The sequence below is a fragment of the Macrobrachium nipponense genome, chromosome 40, assembly GCF_015104395.2.
Source record: "Macrobrachium nipponense isolate FS-2020 chromosome 40, ASM1510439v2, whole genome shotgun sequence".
NCBI classification, from domain to species: domain Eukaryota; kingdom Metazoa; phylum Arthropoda; class Malacostraca; order Decapoda; family Palaemonidae; genus Macrobrachium; species Macrobrachium nipponense.
The window spans coordinates 41,991,948-42,018,853 of record NC_061101.1 but is presented as its reverse complement, the minus strand read 5'-3'; the positions used below and the strand labels follow the sequence as shown (position 1 = coordinate 42,018,853).

Sequence of the window (26,906 nt, the reverse complement as noted above, 5' to 3'; positions counted from 1 at the left end):
ATATGTTCTGCCTCACCTCAAGAATCACCTGCCTCAGCATCTCCAGCATCTTCTGGAGGTTCTTTTTCTCTTCACTAACCTCCCCCAGTCCTCTCCAGCACCGCAGCTTCCTCTCCAGTGTGCAAGCCAATCAAATTATAAAGGTAAGGAATTGTTCTGTCGTTGTTATTGATAGGTATTTACATTAAATCATGTGGTATTTTTCAATGTTCCGACTTACGCTGAAAACCGTGTTACGACGCATCTTAAGAACGGATCAACGTCGTAACTCGAGGACCCCCTGTATATATATATATATATTATATATATATATATATATATATATATATATATATATATAGTATATATATATATATATATCACACATATCCACAGGTGAAAAATAATAGACAGGGTGAAGGTCCTGACCAGTTTCGGCTTTATTTTCAAGCCATTGACAAAGGAATGATACATAGTATTAGAATTCACAAGTATATATACTACAGTGACAGTACTGACGAACATACACACAACCGTTTGAGACTGCAGATCTACCCACAGGCAGGTGTCAAGGTAGGAGTGGCTTTCAAAAAACATTTGGCTAAAATTTACAATAAATTCTCAAGGGATACTATCGATTAGGGTACCCACCAGACAACAAGTCTACACCTGACAAATATAATAATCCTAATTCCATACATATCTAATGCCTACCTTAAAATTTAAACAGTTTACAAATTTCTTTTGATATTAAAGTTTATAAATTCCTTGACTGATGTTCATATTATTACTGTAACTTTCTTTTATAACACTAGATTCAATGATATTCCTTTCCATTGCATTATTAGAACACACAAGCTTTTTTGCCCCTTCCCAGTTAATACCATGATTGTTCTCACTAACATGTACAAAAATACCACTATTTCTCTGTGCATATTTCACACATTGTTTATGTTGTTCTATTCTTTTTTTCCAGTGCTTTCCCCGTTTGACCAATATAAAATTTGTCACAAGACTTACACAGAATTTTATATACGCATCCTTTAACATTGTCGGGGGAGTTCTTAATAAGTACCTGTTTCATTGTTTTATTGTTTTTAAAAACTACATTAACACCAAAATTCTTCAGGAGATGTGGGATATCTTTCATATTATTATTATAAGGTTTTACTAGCAAATTTTTGTTGTTGTAAGGTTATTTTTGATTTCGATACATGGTCTTTTTTGCTGCTTCTAATGCATTGTTTAGTACACTATCTGGATATTTCAGTTTCTTGCCTGTATTCCGAATCTTATCTATCTCCTCATCTATATATTCTAGGCTACATACCTGTAGTGCTCTTAGAAACATAGATGCAAACACTGATCTTTTAACCTTATTGTTTTGTCCAGAATAGAATTTCGGTCCTAATATATTAGTTTCAAGATATAAATTAATCCAGGATCAACCACCCCCAGGGGAACTTACTGACACTCCAACCAGGGTCATTTTCACTGCAAGTGCCAGTCAACCCCCCACGGCGAGTGACTGCCCACTCCCCCTGGCTAACCCCCCATCCACCCAAATGATCAGCACATTCATCTCCCATCTTCGTGAGTAGCCATGGATACATTAAACATAATCTCTTGGAATATTTTTGGCCTCAAGCGGAACATTCCTCTCCTAAACATGTTCTGCAAAAACTTCAGAGGCATCATTGCATTGCAAGAAATATCTCCTCTGGCCACATGACCTTGCCATCTGCGATTCAATTCATGAAGACTTCAGAACCTTCTCGACTTCATTGATGCAAGTTACAGATCAAATCATAGCCAGTCGCCCGAAAGGGGGCCTTTCTTTCCTGTGGCACAAATCATTAGACAATATGATAAAGTTGATGACCTACAGGAGTGACAGATTGCTGGGGCTTCAAGTGATAGTAGGGAACTCTAAAATCCTGATTATTAATGTTTATATGCCATGGGAAAATAAAATTAATTTTGATCATTACTGCATGATCATAGGGGAGTTACACAGTATTATTCATGATTCTCCTGCTGATCATATTTGTGTAATCGGGGACCTTAATTCTCACCCCACAAAACAATCTTATAATGAACTTACTCGCTTCTGTCAAAATCATGCTCTCCAAATTAGTGATGTAATGCTCCTCCCTGCTCCTCCCTCCCTTCTCCTATTCATATGTACATAATAGAGTGGACGATATTACAACCTCCTGGCTGGACCACTACATCACATCTCCACAACTTCATGATTCTATTATGACCTGCAATATTCGCTATGATCTTGCAATGGGCTACGATCACATCCCATTACAGGTGTCATTCAGTACCCCCATCCCTCCCTACCGTGAACCTTCTAACTGTTCGCCCACCAGCAGTAAACTGGGATTTTAAAAACCAACAGAAAACCAGATACTTTAGGGCGACCACGGAAACCAGGTTGCTGTCAATAGTTCAACCGGCAGACGCCTTACTTTGTACTAACACAAATTGTAGAAATGACCACCATAGGAGGGATCTGAATGAATTCTATTCGAACATAATCTCCGCTATGTTTGCTTCGGGCAGGACTGCGTACAGACTTCGTCAAGGTAATTCTCGTAATATACCTGGATGGAATGACTTGGTTGGTTAAATGAAAAACAACTAAGAGCCGATGCAATGTCTAGAAACTTAGAATCTGGTGATTATCCTCGTCTTTGGAAAGATATCCAGTCCTTAAATCCCAAAACTAAAAGGCTACCACAGAGAGTAGGGGAAGCAGTCAGAGACAAAGCTATCGCAAGTATGTGGGGCGATCACTTCAACAATATCCTGAATGGCATAAATGATCAAGATTCCCAAAGGGATGTAGATAACCACCTTACTGACAACATTCAATTTCATTTTGCAGACCGTATTACGCCAGGTAAAATCAGCGATGCCATAAACAGCCTACCTAATAATAAATCGCGCAGCTGTGATGGTCTTCCTGCAGAGGCCTTCAAATTCTGCCATCCGATAATTTACATCTGGCTAGCTGCCCTATTCAATGCGTGCATAATTCACCTGTTTCTTCCAGACTCCCAACTCTTAGTTCACTTGATACCATTAATCAAAAACAAGCTAAAGGATGCAACTGACCCTGGCAACTACCGGCCGATTGCAATCACAACGATCGCATCGAAGATACTTGAGTCTGTTCTTCTAGTGAGACTTCTCCCCTTTCTACATACCAATGACAACCAGTTCGGGTTTAAAACTACTCAACCGACACCTGCATCTACATATTGAAAGAATTGCTGAATTACTACCTATCATCAGCCTCTCCTGTTTTCCTTTGTTTTGTAGATGTGAGAAAAGCATTTGACAGAGTAAACTACCTGAAGCTCTTCCTGAAGCTCCATAAAAGGGGCACACCCCTGTATCTAATTGGCATTTTGCATTGCTGGTTCTCCACACAGTAATTCTGTGTCAAATGGGTTAACGTATTATCTTTCACCTTCAGCTCCATAAACGGGCTTCGGCAAGGGGGCATTCTCTTTCCATACCTGTTTAATACGTACACAGATGCCTTGAATGTCAAACTGAACTCTCTCCCAATCGGATGCACCGTCAATGAGACAACTATAAACAACCTGTTACGCCGACGATATGGTTCTGATTTCCCCATCAGTGCAAGGTCTCCAACGACTCATCAACACCTGCCGCCAATATGCAGAGGAATTTGATATAATCTACAACAAAACCAAGACCCAGTGCATGTCGCTGCTCCCAAGATCGCTTAAGCATATTGCAGAACCACAAATTTTCCTTGGAAACACTCGGCTGGAATTTGTGCACGAATTTCCGTATTTGGGTCACATTATCACCGACGACCTAAAAGATACGGCAGACATTGAACAGAGGCGTCGTAAACTATGTGCAGCTGGCAACATGATTGCAAGGAGGTTGCCTTCTGTCACCGAGACGTGAAACTGCTGCTCTTCCATTCGTACTGCTACAGTATCTATGGGTGTTCCATCTGGACGAACTATATCCGAGAGACCATGAGACGCATCACTGTTGTGCACAATGACATTCTTAGACGCCTCACAAACACTCCCCGCTACCACTCCGCCACACAGACGTTCATATAAAACTACCTGGACAATTTAAAAATCATTGTTAGGCGAACAATGTCCAGTCTGGTAACCCGAGTGAGAAACAGCAGCAACTCGCTCATACAAAGCATCCTAAGGAGTGAAGCAAGATCTAAATTGTGGGAAAGATGGGAAAATGAGGCCTTTGTCCCCTAAAGGACTTAATCTCTGTATTGGCAAGAAGTCATCTGCAGTTTCTGTCATTATTATATTTATTGCTGATATTTTAATTTTTCATTATTACTGTGATTACTATCAAGTTAAAGTTTTTTTTACATTCAATTTTTGTATTTATCCCTCTGGACCTGACTACTGTAACCAACCAAGGTCTCTAGTTGAAATTTAAGTTATATAATATGTGCACTAACTGTTATTACTCTCAATGCATATTTTTTTTCTCTCACCAGTATTATTACTGTTATTACCAGTATTATGATTACTAGATTTTATGCTACCTCAGCTATTTTGTGGATAAGTGCCGATTATTCATTTTCTTTTTCTTTTTTATCATGTCTCATGTATCTAGATTGTGTATGTTACTGTCAGTATTTTGTATATTCAATGTATATGGCCCTGAGCGGAAATAAAGCATATTATTATTATTATTATTATTATCATTATTATTATTATTAGAGACCCACTAGGGATGGCAACACTCCCCCACCATTCTGTCAGGTTTCTTGACATTTGTGACAGGCTCACTCTGCCCACTCTTTCCAAGTCTCTGGCAAAAAGACATGGGATAATATGCATACTTTAAAATTTTACATAGTTTATCAATCTAAAACTAAAATCTTACTAATTCACTATAGCGTTTCCTTCAATGAATTGTATTGTTGCTGTTTACATAAATATTAATATTTGAAAATTAGTAAGTCATTTATCTATCATACAAAAAACATACACTTCAGTAAAAGAGAGAAAAGAGAGAGAAGAAGAGCGAGAGGAGGAGACAAGGAAGAAGATGAGAGAGAGAGGAGAAGAGAGAAGAGGAGAGAGAGAGAGAGAGAGGGAGAGAGCGAGTTATTGAATCCTTAAAAGCCGAAGCGGTATTTTAAAAAACCCCCCCCTTTTAAAAATCCCTTCTCCCGTATGCCGGTGGCGTTCGCAAGTGAGCGCCGAAGCGGAAGAAATGTTTTTTTTTTCAAAAAATCACAGCACGCTTAGTTTCCAAGCTGTAGTTTTCAAGATTAAGAGTTCATTTTTGGCTCCTTTTTTTGTCATTGCCTGAAGTTTCGTATGCAACCATCAGAAATGAAAAAAAAATATTATCATATATAAATATTGGGATATATGACAGCGCAAAAAAATATTTCATATATAATTGTATACAAATCGTGCTGTGAGCAAAACGGTTACAGCTAACGAGTTAATTTTTTTTATTGTACACTAAATTGCAATCATTTTGGTATATAAAACATTGTAAAACAATCAAGGCAACACAGAGAAAATATCACAAAATGATGCATGAATTCGTAACGCGCGGACGTAAAAAAAAGCTGTTTTTAAAAATTCACCATAAATCGAAATATTGTGCTAGAGACTTCTCGTTTGTTGCAAAATGAAGGTCATTGATTGAATATTACTAGAATGTAAGTACTGTAGCTTACAATTGCAGTTTTCGACCATTTCGTTCGAGTTAAAGTTGACCAAAGGACAAATTTTTTCTATTTATTGTTATTTATATAAAAATATTTCAAAACTGATAAGATACAACCATGAGTTGTTTTTTGTTGTATTCTACATGAAATTGCACACATTTTCATATATAAAACTTTATGTAACAGCTAATTTAAAATGGTGCAAACATTACGACAATCGGACGAAAAAATTTATGATTTTTTCGGAAGAGTTACTGCGCGGATGTAAGGAAAAACTTTATTTCATAAATTCACCATAAATCGAAATATTGTGCTAGAGCCTTCCAATTTGTTGCAAATTAAAGATAAATTGTGTTTTTTTACCATTTCGGTCCAGTCCAAGTTGACCGAAGGTTGAAATTTTGGCACTTATCGTTATTTATATGAAAATATTTCAAAACTGATAAAAGGCTAATTTAAAATGGTGCAAACATTATGACAATCGGATGAAAAGTTTCTGATTTTTCGGAAGAGTTACCATAAATTCACCATAAATCGAAATATTGTGCTAGAGACTTCCAATTTGTTGCAAAATAGAGGTAAATAATTGAATATTACTAGAATGTAAGACTTTTAGCCTACAATTGCATTTTTTTACCATTTCGGTCGAGTTAAAGTTGACCGAAGGTTGATATTTTGGCACTTATCGTTATTTATATGAAAATATTTCAAAACTGATAAAAGCTACAACCATGGGTTGTTTTTAGTTGTATTCTACATGAAATTGTGCACATTCTATATACAGTAGACCCTTGACTCACGAACACAATCCGTTCCTAGACCTTGTCGTGTTCCAAATTGTTCGTGACTCGGAGCTAATTTACCCCATAAGGTTTAATGGGAAGGAATAATATTAATGGTCTTTCACCCCATACGAACCAATATATATTATGTATATTTTGCCTTATTTACACAGATAATGTAAAAGTCAGTGTAAAAAACCTTAATATATCTAATAATATAATTTAAAATGGTAAACTAACACTATAAAAACGTTGTAAAGTGAACACTTACTAGACTGGCGAGACTTCTGGCTTGACGGACAAGAGAAGAGGAGGGTGTGGGTGGGGGAGGAGGTTATTGTGCGGAAGGAGACCCTCCCCCATCCAGGTCGGGGAGATCTCGTTCCGGAGATTCAACTCTTCTAGGTTTTTTTGGTGAACGTTTAATCACAAACTATCCAATGTCTGTTGCCTTTTCCTTCCTTGCATAACTTTTCTGAAAAATGCTCATTAAATTTTCATTGAGCATATTCACGATCATGTCGTACACAATTTGGTCCGGATGATACAATTCAAGGAAGCACTGGACATCATTCCACTTTTCCAATGCGCTTTTATCACATCACTGCTGACATCTGTAACTTCCTCCCCAGCCTCCTCTTCGTCAGTTGATTGCTCCCGAAGCAAGTTGCTCCTGCTGCTCTTTGTGGAGTTGAACAAGTTCGTCCGCAGTCAATCTTCTGAATGTTCAGCGACCAATTCTTCAACATCTTCGTCGTTGACTTGTAGACCCATACTGTTGCCCATGGACACATTTCTTGCACAATCTCTGATCGAAGCCCTCAAAGTCACGGACAGTTACGCACTGGGGCCAAAGTTTCCGCCACGCAGAATTTAATGTGCGGTACGTAACTTCAGTCCATGCGTTATTTCAATGAGGGTTATGCAGTGAAAAACATTAAAGTGCTTCTTCCAAAATTCTTTTAAGGTTAATTTTGTCTCTTCAGTTACACGAAAGCATCTGGAGAGAGCGCCTTCGTATATAATTTCTTAAAATTGCTAATGACTTGTTGGTCCATGGGCTGGAGAACAGAGGTCGTGTTGGGTGGAAGGAACTTGAACTGAATGAAGTCATGTTCACTGCAGTCAGCCAAGTACGAAGGGTGTGCCGGGGCATTATCCATGATCAGAAGGCACCGCAGGGGTAGCTTGTTCTCTGTTAGGTACTGACTCACGGTCGGCGCAAACACTTCATCAATCCACTCCATAAAACAAGTTCCGTGTTCACCCATGCTTTTTGTAAATTGGCCCTCCACATTACAGGCAGTCTGGCCTTATTTACGTTGTGCTGCTTAAAGGCACGCGGTTATTTGAATGGTAGGACAGTAGCGGCTTTAGTTTCAAGTCGCCACTTGCGTTGAGCATAACAAAAGCGTAAGCCTGTCCTTCTTCATTGGCTTGTGCCTGGGAGCGCCTTCTCTTCTTGGGTGATAAATGTTCCTGTTGGGCATCTTCTTCCAGAAGAGGCCCGTTTCATCACAATTGAAAATCTGTTGAGCGACGTATCCTTCGGCCTCCACGAACTCGGCAAACGTCAGTCACGATGCTCAGCAGCAGCCTTGTCTGCGCTAGCAGCCTCACCATGCCTAATTACAGAGTGAATTCCAGTTCTTTCTTGAAGTTATCAAACACCCTTTACTAGCCTTAAAATCATCTGGCGTGGCACTAGTAGAAGGAGTTTCCTTTCAGCAAACTCTGATACACTTGCCGAGCTTTCTCGCAGATGATCGGCTCGTTTACACTATCACCTGCCATCTGTTTCTCATGTACCCACTTCAAAATTATTTTTTCTGCCTCTTCGAGGGTTTGCGATCTCATCTTGGTTAGTACTGTCACTCCCTTCGCAACATTTGCTTCTTTAATGGCATCCTTGTTTTTCAAAATTGTCGAAATTGTCGACTTGGCCATCTTGTACTCACTTGCGATATCGGTCACGCGAACACCACGTTTCAAACTTTTCTATAATTTCTTTCTTTATTTCAATGGTTATCTTCCTCTGCACCCTTCTTCTCACCATCACTCTTCACTTTCTTACTTTCACCACCACTCTTCACTTTCTTAGGGCCCATTATGAAGAAAATTACAAGTTTTAGCGCAAAAAATGCTAAGCGAATTGACGAACGTCTTGTACACAATGAGATGAGACAAAGAGCGATGCGTGGGTGACGCCGTGCGTGGGCGGCTGGAGGATGGCTGTTCCATGGCAACTCAACGCTCTCACGTGTGCTGGGCTATTTCGCGCATTTTTCAAATGTTTGTTCTAAAAATTAGTTTGTGAAACAAAGTGAATTGTTATTTTCCAGAAATTTCCAGCATTTTTCAAATGTTCATTGCTCAAAATTAGTTCATGACCCAAACAGAATTTTTATTTTCCGCATTTTTTTTGTTCGTATCTCAAAGTTAGTTCGTAGTTCAAGGGTGAAATTTTACCTATAATTTTGGTCGGGGATCGAGTTGTACGTGGGTCAATGCGTTCGTGAGTCAAGGGTCTACTGTATAAAACTTTATGTAACGGCTAATTTAAAATGGTGCAAACATTACGACAATCAGACGAAAAAATTTATGATTTTTTTGGAAGAGTTACCGCGCAGAAGGAAAAAGTTTTTTCATAAATTTACCATAAATCAAAATATTGTGCTAGAGACTTCCAATTTGTTGCAAAATGAAGGTAAATGATTGAATATTACTAGAATATAAGAGTTTTAGCTTACAATTACGTTTTTCGACCATTACGGTAGAGTCAAAGTTGGACCGAAGGTCGAAATTTTTGCCACAATCCGTTGATTTATATGAAAATATTTCAAAACTGATAAAAGCTACAACCATGAGTTGTTTTTTGTTGTATTCTACATGAAATTGCGCACATTTCCATATATAATACTCCATGTAACAGCTAATATAAAATGGTGCAAAAATTATGTCAAAGTGACAAAATAATTCTGAGATGTGTCGCTGATGGTTTTTAGTGCAAGAAAGAAATTCGCGCTTGCACACCTGGGTAACGATTGTAAACAAAACAAAGCCTTGATCTGTGAGTTCCCAGCATCCCCCAAGGCGCGTGATTTAAAAGTTTTTGCCTAGTAGGCCTATAAGTATTTTTCTGCGAATTTCTAAAAAAACTTTTTTATATCGACGTAACATACGTCCAATCAGCAACCGACAAACTATTTTTATCGACGTTTAATATGTCCAATCGGCGTTAAAGGGTTAATATCATTCACATCCTTACTAAATTTAATAGAGTATTAATCAATATTAAGATTTAAAAATTAGTAAATCAGTTTTGCATCATAAAAATGTATTTAGTCATGAAAATAACATCACCATACACTAATTAGTGAATTCTTATCAAGAAAAATCTGAAAATGAGCAAGTCCTCCCACACACTAAATAGGTTCCACAGAAAAATCTGCGAACAGGCGAGTCTGCGAATCTCAAGAATGCTGATACCTGGGGGTTGACTGTATGAATACATACGCCTCAAAATACCTGAACGTAAAATTAAGTAGGGGACTGATGTTCCTCTTACAAAAGTTTCCAGAGAAATATACAACAGTACAGCAAAAAACATGCATAAATACCTTTGTGCGCTGGATGTCATCACCACGTAGCACCAAACTCACTTCACGATAAAATGCCAGATGACGTTTTTCCATATGTAACGGAAGGTCCATAATCTAAAAGATAAGGTGTCAGTAATCACTGGATTGTTGATACTTATACAGAACAATGATAAAACTAGCATTAATATAACATTTATATAAAATGCCCTTAAACTATACGGAAGAGATGAAACCCACACAAACAGACAAATTGAAATTGCCAATACATATACAAAGAATGAAGAGGTTGAAACTACAATTAAAATTTCAAGTAATCAATGGAACTCTGCCTAAAATAAAGACAGTTTAAAAGACTTTACAAGCAAGTTCAAATGGAAAAATAGAATGAAAATGACATTTTTATTATAAAATTAGATTTTATTTATACTTTCACCCAGTAAGTACATAGCTATGGTTCCATAACCTATGGCAGCTTAAAAATTCAAAATTGGCACTGTGGCACTACTATCGTTTGTGTGTATGTAACTGGGACCCACCTACTACTGGGACTTTAGGAAACAAACTAGCAGGACAGTCAATTCATTTTATGCCCTAATATCCATGTGTGGGGAGGAGGGTAGGCTGCGATCATGTAATTACGTGGTAAGCATAAATAGAATATAATTTTATTATGAAAATGTCATTTTTATTTATGTAACTAACCAAGTAATTACATAGCTGATTCCACACTGCCTGGAGGTGGGAATAGCATTAAATATTTAAAACAAAGCATTATGTAATGGGTTAATGAATTTGGAATAAAAATAGTTGCCAGCATTAATAAAAATGGCTGTTTGTTTCCTTACCTGTTGAGAAAGCTGCTAGGAAGTTACTGCCTCTGGTTGGTGCTTTACTCAAGTCGTAGAGAGCGTGGCAGTAGAGACAAGAGTTGCTCCTACATTAGTGGGGGACTTTGCAACAGAGGAGGTAAACCTTGTGCTAACAAAGCCAGAAGTACAATTTGCTCTTGCCCAGGCCATAGACCAGAATAAAAACAACCAACACATACACAGTGATTATAAAAACCACCATTACCCATCCCATTAAAATGACACCAATTTGGTGGGTACTCCACATACAAAGTACCCCCAGACTTCCCAAAAACACAAACCTTGATTTAAGGCGAGTGGAAAGCAAAGGAACAGTAGGTTTCCTATGCTTCTCCCCCCAACACCATACCAGCCACGGATAAAGGACCTAGAGTATTACAATTTTCAAATGCTATCTTTATGTCCCTGATACACTAGTGTGAAGCGAGGACCGATTTACATCTCCAAAAAATTGCTTGTTCAATTAACGAAAGTGATGCATTATGCCTTAAAGCTAGAGATGTGGCCACCACTCTAACTTCATGAGTTTTCACTTTAAGAAAGTTGAAAGCGCCTTCATCTAATGAGAGCGATCTTTTGAGATGAGATAAGGAGATTGCATTATTCCACAAAGGACCAACTGAGCTTCTCACCAAACACCAAAGGTGTTCCGACGGTCCTCTAATTTTCTCTGTCCTTCAGAGATAGTAACTGAAGGATTTCACAGGACAAAGGAGCATTTCTTCTTCCTCTAGACCTAATATGTCCATGAGGTTTTTAATCACAAATGAGCGAGGCCAAGAGTTGGCAGGATCATCATTTTTAACTAAAAATTTCAAAGTTAAGGAGCATAATGCATCTCCTTGCAAGAAACCTATTTTCCTGCTCATAGCGTGTAACTCACTTACATATCTTGCTGTTGTGTGTGCTACTACTTCTTCTGGGAAATTTTAAAGGTGGAGACTTCTTAACTGACTTAGGTCACAGGTTGGATCTTTGTCTTGATCGAGTTTTCTGCTTTCCCCCTTGAAAGGCCTGAGTCTGCAAGGGAGAGGTAGAAATCGATGACAAGGGTGTAGGCTGTCTTGGACATCTATTAGACTGTGTTAACAGATATGTTGTAGACTTCTTCTCAAAGTCTGACAGAATATCCTTAATTGTCTCCTGAGGGAAAAGATGAGCCTTATCCAGAGGAGCAAAAAGCAAAGCTGACTTGTGAGTGGTCGAGACCTTATTTGAAGCATTGTTGATGATCTTGATTTTCTTCTTAATCAAAAAAAATTTAAAAATCAGTGATTTATTTGATTTTTTTTTAAATTGATTTTTATATTTATTTGATTTTTTTGATTTGTTAGATGTTTTTCCAATCCTTTTTTTCCTCAAAATGTATTTTATGACAGAAAGAATTACTATTGAGTTATCTTTTAAGTTTCCAGTTCTGGACTAAAGTATGTACTTGCAATCTTTTTATATCAAAATAAATAGATGCAGCACATTTATGCTTAAGTTTTTATTAACCTCCAATCCATAATTTTCATTTGTTTGCTTTAAAATTAAAATAATGAAAATAAAAAAATCATGATTTTTTAAATGAAAAAATCAATTATTTAATCACTTGATTAAATCAGTATGATTTAATCATTGCCAACCCTGTTTAGAAGTAAACAAGTACCAGAGCTCTTGCTTCTTTAAAACTCCCAATAGTGAAAAGCGAGGCCAGTTCCAATGAATCATCTCTGACAGCTCTGTCAATACAAGACAGTACGCCTAATAAGTCAACGGAGACGTCTTCACCAATTGCTGGAGAATTTTCTTTTTTCCATTGTAAGGCTCCGATAACCCAGTAAAGAAAACTAAAGATCTTGAACACCTTAAAAATAATTTTGATAAAGTGATCAAGTTCAGGTGAGAAGAACATTACTTTTGCTGACGCAAAGGCTGTTCTTCTGAAGTACATACCCTCATCAGTAGGGTGGAGGCTGGAGAGGACGGAACAGAGGGGGTGAAGCAGTCTGGATATGAGTCCAGAAGAAACTTATGCAAAGAAGAATAAGCTGTAGGTGTAGACTCTTGCATGGTCTCTTTCCTTCCTTTGAAGAAATTAGAGACAAGTTCTTGTCCTTCGATTCTGAAGCAGCAGAAGTCTTCTTTAAAAAGCTCATAGGCTCTGAATGTTGATGTTGCAATGGGGTTGAAGCAAAATCCTTTTGTACAGATGTCGGAGTATGCTCTTGATAGAGAGTTGGGTCCTATTGAGTGGGTGCTAGGCACTCTGAACTCGGATGCTAGACACTTGCAGAGTTGAATGAACAGCAGCAGTAGCTGGGCGCTCAACGTGGGCGTGGGGTGGTCGGAAGACTGAGAAGATTGGTCTGTTGGCACCAGGTGTATGTTAGTGGGCACCTGACAAGACGTAGTTAATGCTGATTGCTTGAAAGCGTACAAGGTCTGCGAGAAGGTGGGTGCATGACACTCCAGTAGATGGGCTTTTTGGGCACTTCTGCAAGGAGACTGGGTGCTCAGGGCTGTCTCCTACCCAACCATGAGGAGGAGAAACTTGCTGTATGTGAAAATTGCATGAAGACTGAGGGTTAACCTCTTTGAACCTCTTGCCAGCTGTCTGAGAGGAAACCTCGGGTTCCGAACGTCTCTTGAGCGGTCTGGGCACATCAGTAAATTATATGGGCGTCTTTTCTTACCCGGACTGGACAAATCAGAGTCCAAGGACAACTGATGCACGGAAACATCTTTCCAATGGCGGTTTGGTCGAAGTCTGAGGGCGTACAGACTCGACAGAGAGAGTAACTGCCCGTGGGCAAACCCCACCAGTCTTCCTTGGGCTTCCAGTACGTATGTCTTCTCCCCAGTGCAGGGGAGCGGGAAAGGGACCTTTGCCTAAGAGCACTTGTGGGATGGACAGCCACCTCCTCAACACTCACAGAATTTGCACTTTTCACTGCACTGTACAATAATAATTATAACATTTCGATCAGGGTACAAGTAAGCATCCCAAATTTATGATCAATCCTTGATTCGAGGCTGACAATGGCTTGAAGGCCAAAATCATGGGAATCTGGATTGGGAGCAGGTGGTAAAGTAGGAAGACTTAGGATCTGATGAGATGAACAGAGTAACAGATTTATCTTCCACTACTAAAGTTACAAGAGTAGATTCTAAATTAGTCCTATTCTCAGCTCTAAGGGCTGCCTTCCTCTTCTTATCTCTCTAGTTTTTCAAGGTGAGATTTCAACGTTTTCCACTTTCTCCTCCCAATCCTGACATTCTGAATAACACTCCTGTCCCCTACACTGAATGCACTTAGAATGATTATCATAAGAAAACTTTGTTAATCTAGTTCTGCAAACTTCTGAACAGAAACTAATACTAGAAGAATTAGAAGCTGACACTGTTAACTTGGAAACTTACAAAATTAACCTCAATTAACAATCTTAGCTGATAAAAGCAAACCATAATAAATCAAGTAGCTGCACATAAACTACCAATGTTGGCCAGAAGCCGGTAGAGAACTTTGTTTCCTTGAGTCCAGGATAGTGGGCGGGTCCTAATTACCACACACAAATGATAGTAGCACCACAGTGCCAATTTTGAATTTTTAAGCTGCTGTAACTTAGGGAACCATAGCTGTATAATTACTTGGTAAGTTACTTAAATAAAATTCATATTTCATTAAGAGTATGGTAAAAATAGTATTATTTCTACAAATTTCCTTCATATTTCTTTTTACCAAATTCTTTTCAAAGAACTTCATTCAATATCTTTATAAACTAGAAAAATGATATTGTTATTGTACAATAAAGTTTCATACATACTTATCTGGCAGATATATACTTAGCTATAGACTCCGTCGTCCCCAACAGAAATTCAAATTTCGCGGCACACACTACAGGTACGTCAGGTGATCTACCGGCCTGCCGCTGGGTGGCAGGAATAGGAACCATTACCGTTCTTGAACCAGATTTTCTCTTCCACCTGTCTCCTGAGGGGAGGCTGGGTGGGCCATTTAATCGTATATATCTCCCAGGTAAGTATGTATGAAACTTTATTGTACAATAACAATATCATTTTCATACATTCAACTTCCCTGTCAGATATACAGTGGTCCCCCCGTATTCGCAGGGGATGCGTACCAGACCCCCCCCGCGAATAGTTAGAATCCGCGAATGTTTGGAAACCCTATAAAAACGCTAAAAACAGCCTATTTTATTAGTTAAAACTTAAGAAAAACCACTAAAAATTTTCATACTTGGTTTTTTTAATAGTTTTATCACAAAAAGTGCATTTTATGATGAAATTGATTAAAAAAACCAGGAATTTGTGGATATTTCTCATAGAAAAATACCGCGAATGCGCGAATTTTCCGCAAATAATGCAGGGAAACGTTCCCGAGAGAAATCCGCAAATGTGTGAGTCCGCGAATCCGGAGAACGCGAATACGGGGGGTCCACTGTATACTTAGCTGATTGGCACCTTTGGCGGAGGGTAAGAGACAGCTAATTACTGATTAGACAGGTAAACAACATACGTTGTAGGTAATAAAAATAATTAACAATACCCTGGTTCCTACCTGTTTTGGCGGAAGATTTCATAGCTACTGCTTAGAAGTCTGCTTTGCCTCAAAAGCCTCAGTGAGGATGTGACCTATGGCTGAGAACTCTTGTGAGGACTGTCAATGGGGTCATATCCACTTACTCGACAGAACCTGATGGCAATTGTCACTGGGGTCCTATCCACTTACATGACAATATACCTATGCCTAATGGCATACAAAGGAGTACAACACTGATCCCGATCACCCGATCCTAACCGTGGATTAGTATTTACGATTGAAAGGAGTTATCCCCAACCACCTTTCAAACAACCTTAAAAACTCAACACCAAACTATTTCGAAATCAAAACTATACAAAATATAAGGAAAAATTTAAGGATCAGTCTTATCTCCTTTACCCAGCACTGTATCCGCTGATACATACGGACCCAGAGAGAAGCATTTCTCGTATGTTACCCTCACATCTTTTAAATAATGGGAGGCAAACACCGAGTTGCACCTCCAATACGTGGCTGCTAAGATGTTTTTCATCGACATGTTCTTATTGAACGATAATGATGTAGCAACTGCACATACCTCGTGCGCTTTAACTCATAATGTCGTAAATGAATCACTCTTACACTTCATGTGCGCTTCAGTTATTACATTTCTGACAAAAAAAGCTAATGCATTCTTGGACATTGGTCTCTTCGGGTCCTTAACCGCACACCAGAGGCTATGAGTGCAACCTTGCAACTGTTTCTTCTTTTGTAGGTAAAATTTTAATGCTCTAACAGGGCATAATGATCTTTCAATTTCATTTCCCACTAATTGAGAAAGCCCTTTTACTTCAAAGCTTCTGGGCCAAGGTCTTAAGGGATTTTTGTTTTTCGCTAAAAACAAAGGTCTGAAAGATACCACTGCCGAGTCTCCCTTAAAGCCCACTCTCGAGTCTAGAGCTTGCAATTCGCTTACTCTTTTTGCAGTAGCGAGAGCTATCAGAAAAATACACTTTCTTGTGATGTCTCTGAAGGACGCTTTATCAGGAGGCTCGAACTTCTCTGATGTGAGATATCTGAGAACCACATCTAGGTTCCAACTAGGGGTGAGTAAAGTCCTTGATTTAGTCGTCTCAAATGATCGAATCAAATCATGAAGGTCTTTGTCATTCTCTATGTTCAGGCCCCTGTTCCTGAACACAGCAGATAACATGCTCTTATAACCCTTTATAGTTGACACTGCTAATTGAGATTCCTCCCGCAAATATAGAAGGAAATCAGCAATTTCGGTCACAGAGGTATTGGAGGAGGACAGCTTCTTCGCCTTGCACCATCTACGGAAAACTTCCCACTTCGATTGGTATATCCGCATGGTAGAGGATCTTCTTGCTCTCGCAATTGCTTTCGCAGCTTTGCGAGAAAAGCCTCTCGCTCTGACCAATCTTTCGATAGTCGAAAGGCAGTCAGGGCGAGAGCGTGGATGTTTTTGTGATACCTCTCGAAGTGGGGTTGTTTGAGCAGATCTGTCCTTTCGGGAAGAGATCTGGGGAAGTCCACCGTCCATTCCTGTACCTCTGTGAACCATTCTCGTGCGGGCCAATAGGGAGCGACCAACGTCATCCTCATTCCTTCCGAGGACACGAACTTCCTTATTACTTCCCCCAGTATCTTGAATGGGGGAAAAGCATATGCGTCTATGCCCGTCCAATTCATGAGCATGGCATCGACTGACAGGGCTCTGGGATCCTCCCCCAACGAGCAGAAGTTCTCCATCCTTCTGGAGAGGAACGTTGCAAACAGGTCTACTTGAGGCTTCCCCCAAAGAGACCATAGTTGCTGGCAGACCTTCTGTTGGAAGGACCTGGTTCTTCCTGCTCAATCTGTCTGCCCTTATATTTCTCCTTCCTTGAACGAATCTCGTCAGAAGCACTATCTTTCATTCCCCCGTCCAGACCAATAGATCCCTTGCCAACTCGTAAAGGGAGAAAGAGTGTGTCCCCCCCTGCTTTCTTATATATGCCAGAGCAGTGGTGTTGTCCGAGTTGACCTGGACCACCACGCCTCTGACTTCGTCCTCGAAATGTCTCAGAGCCAAATGAATGGCTATGAGCTCTTTTGCATTTATATGCCAGGTCGTCTGTTCTTTCATCCAGCTGCCTGACACTTCCTTTGTCCCTAGTGTTGCTCCCCATCCCGTTTCCGAGGCGTCGGAGATCACCACTAGGTGAGGGTTCTGCAGAGACAAGGACACTCCCTCGTTCTTTTTTAGAGGACCTAACCACCATCGTAAGTGGTTCTTGATGTTTTCCTCTATGGGAAAGGTATCTGTCAGTTCTCCCGCCTTTCTGTTCCAACTTCTCCTTAGGTGGAACTGCAAAGGTCTCATGTGTAGCCTCCCTAGAGAAACGAACTGCTCTAGCGACGAAAGGGTGCCCAGAAGACTGAGCCATTCCCTCGCTGAGCTTCGTTCTTTCTCTAGGAAGGCCGAGATCTTTTCCAACCCCCTCGTAATTCTTTCTTGGGATGGATATGCTCGAAAACCCCGAGAATCCATCCGAATCCCCAGACAGACAATGTTCTGGCTGGGGATCGTCTGAGACTTCCCGAGGTTCACGAGCAATCCGAGAGATCTGACTAATTCCAGAGTTATCTCCAAGTCCTCCAAACACTGTTGTCTTGACTGAGCTCTTATGAGCCAGTCGTCCAAGTAAAGAGATATTCTCACCCCCTTCAGATGTAGCCATCTTGCTACGTTCCTCATCAACGCCGTAAACACCTGAGGAGCTGTCGAGAGGCCGAAGCACAAAGCCCTGAATTGATAAATCCTTCCCTGCACCATGAATCGAAGATATTTTCTCGATGAAGGATGCAGGGGGACGTGAAAGTAAGCATCCTGAAGGTCGAGGGAGACCATCCAATCTCCTGGACGCAGAGCAGCAAGGACCGAGTTGGAAGTCTCCATGGAGAACTTTGTCTTCTCCACGAAGCGGTTCAATGCACTCACGTCCAGGACCGGCCTCCACCCTCCCGAGGCTTTCGGCACTAAGAAGAGGCGATTGTAAAAGCCCCGGGAGTGAGGATCTCTATGGCCTCCTTCTCCAACATTTGCTGTACTAACCCAAGCAAGGCATCTCTTTTTACAGGATCTTTGTACCTCGCTGACAGCTCCCTCGGTGTCGTCGTCAATGGAGGTCTGTCCCTGAAGGGGATGAGGTATCCTTTCTTGAGCACTTCTAGGGACCAAGAATCTGCTTTCCTCGAGGCCCATGCTTCTGAAAATTTCAGAAGCCTGGCCCCTACTGGTGCTTGGAGGACTGGAATATCATTTTGGATTCTTCCTCGGGACTCTAACGGAAGACCTTCCTCTTTTTTCCCCTCCTCTCTTCCTAGGGGCTCGGCTTGAAGAGCTCCCTCGAAAGGGCTGTTGGATACTTCTTGGCTCCCTCTTCGTGACAGGAACGGCTAGTCTTGGTTTCTTTGCCGATTGCACAAGCAAATCTTGTGTTGCCTTCTCAGTAAGTGTGGGAAATATCCCTCACTAATTGAGAAGGAAACAACTGTTTAGACAGAGGGGCGTATAAGAGAGACGCCCTCTGGACTGGAGAGACTGCTTTAGTTAAGAATGAACTAAAGACAGCCCTCTTCTTCAGTATTCCTGCCCCGAAAAGGGATGCCACTTCCGCAGATCCATCTTGCACCGCCTTGTCCATGCAGGCGAGCACACTATGCAGGACTTCTGGTTCCAAGAAATCAGGGTCTTGAGTCTTCTTGGCCAAAGCCCCAAGGGACCATTCTAAGAAGTTAAAAACTTCCAAGACATGGAATATTCCCTTGAGGAGATGGTCCATTTCCGACATGGTCCAGTTCGTTTTGGCTGACGGAAGAGCGTGTCTTCTTGCCGAGTCCACCAAGGTTGAGAAGTCTGCTTCAGCAGAGGAGGGAAGAGTAAGTCCCATTGATTCGCCCGTGTTGTACCAAATCACTCTTCTTCCCGATAGTCTGGAAGGGGGACAGGTAAACATAGTCTTCCCCGCCTCCTCCCTGGTTTTAAGCCAATTTCCGAAAGACTGCAAAGCCCTCTTCATTGAGATGGTAGGCTGCATCTTCAAAAAAGAGGAAGACTTTGCAGTCTTCGTACTCGAAAATAAAGACCGAGGAGAAGAAGGGGCAGCAGGGCTCAGAGACTCCCCGAATTCTTTCAATAAGAGGGCTGTCAAGGTCTTATAGTCCGAAAGACCTCCCCCCTTATTTTCTTCTGAGTCCGAGACATCTTCTATGTCATGAGGAGTGATGTTTGGAGAAGTGCGCAACCGGAAGGGGACTCCTCTCTAGGCAAGGTGAAGGGCTCCTAGCAACACCAGCTCTAACCTGACAAGGGCTACGGCCGCCTGTGCGACGTCTTGAGTCCCTGCCAGGTGAAGGCCGATATTGCCCTTTGCCTTTAGTTACACTAAGACCCTCCTGACAAGGGCGACGGTCGCCTGTGCGACAATTCCCGTCCCTATCAGGAGAAGGCCTCGAATGTCTTTCAACTTTCGCAGAATCAGGCCTATCCTGACAGGGGGCTTACGGCCGAGCCTGGTTTGCGACATTCTAGAGACCCTGTCAGGCGAAAACTGATCCTGCGAAAATTCCCAAAGAGGAGCCTCTCAGTCCGCCTCCAACTCCATTCCCGATAAAGCTTCTGATTCATAGCGCCCGAAGCCTGGCTCCTGTAGCTTGGTTGGGGCCTTGTGCCAGGTTGACACTTGATGGATGTTAGGCGCTTCAGGAGTCAGGCGCCTGAAATGGCTATGTTCAGGGCGCCGATGGCACTTGGCAGGAGGTTCACGGCTCAGGCTAAAGCGCCTGGTTTGTTCCAGGCGCCTTCAGCACGCTCGCCAAAGGCGCTTTTGCGCCTCATTTACAGGGCGCCTCCCAGGGGCGCTTCAGGCACTTTGTGCCTCGTTTCAGGCGCCTCAGGCGCTTTGCGCCTCCTTTCAGGTGCCTCAGGCGCTTTGCGTCTCGTTTCAGGCACTTCAGGCGCTTTGCGCCTCGTTTCAGGCGCCTCAGGCGCTTTGCGTCTCATTTCAGGCGCTTCAGGCGCTTTGCGCCTCGTTCCAGGCGCCTCAGGCGCTTTGCGTCTGGTAGGAGTTTCAGGCGCTCTTCGCCATTCATCAAAATCCTCTCGCCTCGTAGGCGCTTTGCGCCTGACAGGAGCCTGGCGCCAGACTCCTGGCAGGCGCCTCGTCCCAGCTCTCAGAGACTTCCATCGGACGGGATCTTTTTACTGGAAGGAACTTATCCTTTCTTCTAGGAGGATCCTTCTTCAGAACTCCTACTAAGGAAGATATCTGCTTCTGCATTTGTTCCAAGATCTTCGTAGCTGCGTCTTCTCTTTCTAATTCCGATGTAGGGGAAGGAGCATCTGTTGAAAATACCTCCTTTCTCTTCTTTTCCGGAGGATATTCTTCCGGAAATTCTTCCGGGCTAGAGTCGAAAACTGGCGACCTCCAAGATCTCTTAGAAGGTCTCGACAGTCTGTCCGAACTCCATCCTTTCTTTGAAGACGAATCAGAAGAAGAAAAGCACTGTTTTAGGATGTCTTTCCAACGACTATCCTTGGCAATCTGGGACGCAACTGCAGAATCTGCCGAGGGGACGCCTGACCAGTGGGGATTCTCTGAAACCTCCCTACAGCTTTCGACATTCCTTCTCCTCTGGGCTTGGGAGCTTGGAATAGGTCTAGACCTGGGAGCAAGACAGAGCCAATCAGACGCACCCTCCACTTCACTGGGAACACTTTCACTATGCTTACCTTCCAGTTCCTTTAATTTACGCTCCATCTCCAAAAGTGAAGCTTTCAGACTTGCAATTTCCGATGTTGAACTTGCAGAGTCGGACAATTGAGAAGGTAAAGCTGTGTGGGAGGAAACATTTGGATTAGAGATAGGCAAGCGACTACTAACTGGCTCGTTAGAGACCGACCTACTCAAACTCTTGGAAGAGGCTTTTCTAGCCCTATCCCTTTCCAACTTTCTTAAATAAGAATCAAGTATCTTCCATTCCTCCTCATTTAAATTCTTGCATTCTTCGCATGTATTCAATTGTGAGCATTCATTCCCTCTACAATTCTTACAAGTAGTGTGAGGATCTACCGAAGCTTTCGGTAGTCTCACATAACAACTTTCATTCACACACACTCTGAACGAAAACGAAGTATCAGACATTCTGAGAAAAATCCAAATCCAAAATATAAAAAACAGTCCACAAAAGCGTATGCCAGGCCAAAGATCCAATACGTCACCAAAATAGCAGTCTAGAAGATCAACGGCGATGAAATTCGAAAGTCAAAGTCAGATGGAACTAGCAAACGATGTTACCAGCCCCGGCGACAGAGAAAATCTGGTTCAAGAACGGTAATGGTTCCTATTCCTGCCACCCAGCGGCAGGCCGGTAGATCACACGACGTACCTGTAGCGTGTGCCGCAAAATTTGAATTTCTGTTGGGGACGACGGAGTCTATAGCTAAGTATATATCTGACAGGGAAGTTGAATGTATGAAAATACCCAATACAAGACCCACATGAACTAAAAATGGATCACTGTACATTTACAAGATAAAGATGTGTTATTCATGAAATAATAGGGAACGAAATTTCATTTGCGTGCTAAATATACTATGCATGGGAACACAATAATTAATAGAAAAAGGCAAAAGAATATTACATGAATGGATGTACACATATAAGTTACCTAAATTTACGAAATTACAAAAAGCTTTGATAATAATACTGTTCTGTACAAACAGTGTGCATGTGCTTTTTGTCACAAAGTTCAAATTAAATCTTTATCGAAATGCAGCAGTGCAATTTCAAAAATTGCAGAGATACCAAGAGTTGAATGTTTATGCATGGAGTGACTTATTGCTCAAGGAGAAAACAAAACTGAAGCCCAACAGTTGAAATATAGTGTCCAGAAGAAGGTATGGCAACATCATTTCAGGAATTTCATATATGCTAATTTATATGCAAAAAAAATAATAAAATAAATAAATAAATAAAAATAATACTGATTTCTTAATACAAACTCATAACTTTTCTATAGCCTTATTGTAAATCCAGCTAAATTTTCATAAAATAAAATTTACTTTTTATTCACACTCATTTTGTATCTTTGTGGTTTTCACTATTATAGTATATTCATTATTTTTTCATAGTAATGTAAAGTTTAAACACAAACATTAATTATGAATGCAAATCACTGCTCAAGTCCATCAACTGTTAAAAAATTCAATCTTTGTAAAGGAAAGTCACAAGAGGTTTTTCCCTAATTCCATAAACAATTTCTTTAGGTATATTCAACTGACGGAAATTTACTACAACTAAGATACAGATTCAGAGACACTAAAACAAAAGATGACAATGATAATTATGGTACAGCTATAACATTTCTGGCAATCCCATTTTTCAATAAGATCATGAATCTTGGTTATATATGGTAAAATGTACTTGAAATTTTGCATTTATAATCAAAGGGTTCAGACATGAAAATGATGTCAATATTATTGCATAACCTGATCAAATTCAAGAATCATGAGAAATGATATTACCTCCAACTAAAGTTGATCACAAAAGTTGAAATAACAAGTCACTTGGACATTGTCAGAAGGCAGACACTCACCTCAGTGGATGTAAAGGAGCAGTATGTGCAGTGGAAATGAATAATTGGATTCTTGTCTGCAGCATGAGGGCATTCTGGCAAGGGACATGCACCACCAACTACAACAGTAAAATGCTGCTTATGGGATTCAAATAAGTGTAACCGATAGTGTGACAGAGCCTCTTTCACCTGAAAAAGAAATACATAGTGCAATGTAAAGAAAACCTTCGGTAAATTGATAATGAAGTCTAAGAAATAAGATTTACCAATAACTTCAGCTCAGAAAACATTATTAATATATAGAAATTAAGAAATTCTGCTTAAAACTCAGAAACTATGACTGAAATTCTTTAGATACGACCCCATTGTTTCAATGCAAACCTATCACTCATATTCAGCCAACATTTGCAGCCTGAATATTTCATAAATTATTTTTTCGACTAGACAGAATAGTACCTGTAGACCAGCAGTACATGTATCAATGGGAAGTTCAGTGACATATCAATCACCTGCCTCAATTCTCAAATGTTTGTCAAGATGGAAACAGCTAGTATGAGTCTCCCAGACTTCTGAGAATGCCACACTGTTCAGGATGAGTGTCCTTTCCATTCCTTTTCCTGCTATTGTACTACACTTTTTTAAAAACCTATTTCCATCAACATGTGACCAATATACACTTGAGGGTAATGGTGATATATATCTTTCTTTACTAAGATCTTTACAAGTGGAAGTGTTACCCTTTGGTACCGACTCTGGTCCTGATAGATTCAAATTCACTTTGGAACAATATGGGCGGTTAAGTGCTCATTCATAAACAAACAAACTGAGTTAGTTGCTTCTGTCCAAAGATTTTGAGTAATGATACAGTAGCTTTGTGTCCTGTCACATAGCAACCCAGTTTGTTTGTTTTTATTTTCTGGACCTCCTCCTAGGGAAGTAGTACTCTAAATCACCACTTACTAGTAACTGGATTTTTACTATTTTGGCTTTGTCCTGTAATTACAATTATGAAAGTGTCATTATTGAATATAGTATATTTATAACTGCAACAATTATTAGTCTTACTTTTATTTAATATTACCACCTTTTAATTATTAATGCCCAAATACACCAACCAGGTTCTATTAGGTAAACCATGTTATGTATTAATGACTCAAGTTGATGATTCACACCTGCTGTGGCCAAGGACACTTTTCTAAATCCAGCTGTAAGACACACCAAGTCTGGTTTTCTGGTCAGTGAAGTTATACATATTTAAATAAAGAGGAAAACTAATAAGAATGCCTGTAGGATTCAGACCTTGCAGACTGTTATAACCCTTGAAATCTCTCGTTTGTGGGTGTGTAGTTATGAATAGTATTTCTTTGACAAAGTAGAAGGTCCTCTTTGTTACTCATGACAAAAATCAACGAAGGGATGGCAAAGGATTATGTGGTAACCTCTGTCACTTGGGTCTTCACAAGGAAGTCAGGTTCAAATGAGTCTCACTGATGAACAACAGATGCTACACATGACTCTCACAAACAAGTGGCTGTTGACTCTCACAAACAATGAGTGGCTGTAAGATGTAAATACCAGTAAAAAGCCTCACTTCAGTTCGAGACCCAGCAATTTTGCCCCTTGAAGTGGTTTACAAAAGACCTTATAACTATAAGACTTACAGACCTGGAAGAGGTCTCAATGAAAACATTCAACCGACCCTTGAGGAGCTTCACTGAAAACCCCATATCTAGTCAAAACAAACTTAAATGACTTTGAGAAGACAGACATAATCTTTGATGGTAAAGAGAAAGAAGTTCCAGCTTCATCGAAGAAAAAGTAAGAAATCTGGGATCAATGAAATCCTTGAGTCAACTAGATCAATGCCCCTTTAGTTTTCTCTGTTTTTATTTTATTCAAGGATAAAGTTAGCCATGGATTGTGCATCTGGCAGCACTTTCCAGAGCCATGGGATGCACCCTCACTCTACCTCATCTGGTGTGCAACTGGAGAGCTGCTGGTCATAGTTGATGGTTAATCAGCATTTTATGTTGTACAGAAAACTCGATTGCGTCAAAGAAACTTCGGTGCATCTTTTACTTCATTTACACTACTAACCACAGAATCTGCTTCACTCATCCTGGAAGAAGTTGTTGATTGAATCCCCATATGACCTTACAATGGCTGCTGCAAATAAGAAGTAAGGCTGCTCAAGTAGTTTTACCCGGTCAGGACATTCATGGGAATGTCCAACAATATGGCTAACAAGTCTGCAAACCACTCCTGTTATGGCCACAAGGGATCTACCAGTCTTTTTTGTGTTCTCAGGTCCTTGGAATTAGATGAAACAGTTGAGTATGTACTCCTCCATATGGTCCCAAGGATGAAATATTATGCCTATCTACTATATGGCTGCTGTGTCTACCTGAATAATATTGAGATGCTGGTGGTTCATGCTTACCAGAAAAAGACTATCCAATGCACAAATGGCATGACTTTCTTTTCCTGGCAGAGATTGTCTGCTAGTGTGTTGAGACTTCTTGGAATGAACCTTGGAATCATACTGACATTGTTTACCTCCATCCACATGATGGCTACTGTTAGCTGACAAAGAATTTAAGATATTGTTACTCTCTAGTTTCTCAAGTGAGTCATCATCACCGGGTTGTTGGTCCTCACCCCTACAACATTTCCTTCCGATAATGGAGTGAATGCTTGGCAATCTAAGAAGATGGTCTGTGGCCTAAGGAAATTGATACGCTTTCTCCTGTCCTATGATGTCAATCCTCCTGTTACCTGAAGGTCTAAAAATAAGAGTACGCCCCATGCTTAACTTGACATGTCTGAAAACATCAATATGGAGGAACAAGCAAAAATCCACTTAACAAGAAATTTGGGTTTCATCACCACAGAAGAGCCTTCAAGTTTATGAATGGGTATCGGTTTGGTAGTGCTCTAAACCATGATCTTTTAAGATACGGTTGAAATGATGATACGTAATCTGAAATGGCAGTGTGGGACCATCTTCTCCAGAGACATGGGATGCATAATCAGAGATTGACACAACTTGGCCATATTATCCACATGACACCAAAACTGCTAGATCAAGGACAATCTCCTCATCCTGTCTTGTCTTGCTCCCCTGTTGATGTTCACTACCCCTGTAACTCTTGCTGAAGGCACCAAGTCTGACCCCTCTCAGTTTATATGGAGTCTCAGGTGGTGACACACTTGACATACAATCATTTGCCCAGGAATCATCTGTAGCAGACTCTACAGTAGTAAGGAGGAGTGACCCAACCCTTCTTCTGCCCGCGTTTCATCAAAGTTACTGTGCACTACTCACATGGGATACTTAGCGCTTGCCTCTTGAGCATGAGATGGCACATGGTCTTGACAAAGTTGAATTGTAGGCCTGTAGAAATCTGGAACTGGAAGGTGAAGAGTTGCGAAGAGAAGCATTTTACAAGAAAGTACAGGCAAAAGCAGGCTTTCTCAAACTACCTGAATGAAGGAGAATGAGGTGATTTAGAATTGTGAGATCAGTGGTGTGAAGGGGTAGGGGCATGATCATTGTCTTTGACTAGCCACTTGATGTGAGAGCAGGCTGAACCTGTAAGGTAGAATATTATGAAGTAACAGGATTGGAACTTTCCTTATAACAACAGGCATAATCAAGAGGTCACTTGAGGGAGACTGAATACCTGCTCGAGTACTATCTCTAAGAGAAGTTCTTGTGGATAATTGGGGCTCTGTCTCACATTTCTTCCCTTAAGAACTATTACAAGAACAAGCAAAATAATT

The 26,906-nt window shown here is 40.6% G+C and overlaps 1 protein-coding gene across 1 annotated transcript in view; it reads right to left on the bottom strand.

Annotated features, from left to right (window-relative positions):
• LOC135212221 (gastrula zinc finger protein xFG20-1-like) overlaps positions 1-26,906 on the bottom strand; it is a 143,635-nt gene that overhangs the window by 86,273 nt on the left and 30,456 nt on the right. The window contains exons 5-6 of the mRNA XM_064245663.1: positions 23,145-23,312; positions 10,107-10,202 (exon numbers count right to left, since the gene is read on the bottom strand). Coding sequence (XP_064101733.1) covers positions 10,107-10,202; positions 23,145-23,312 — 264 coding nt within the window. The remainder of the gene's footprint in view (positions 1-10,106; positions 10,203-23,144; positions 23,313-26,906) is intronic.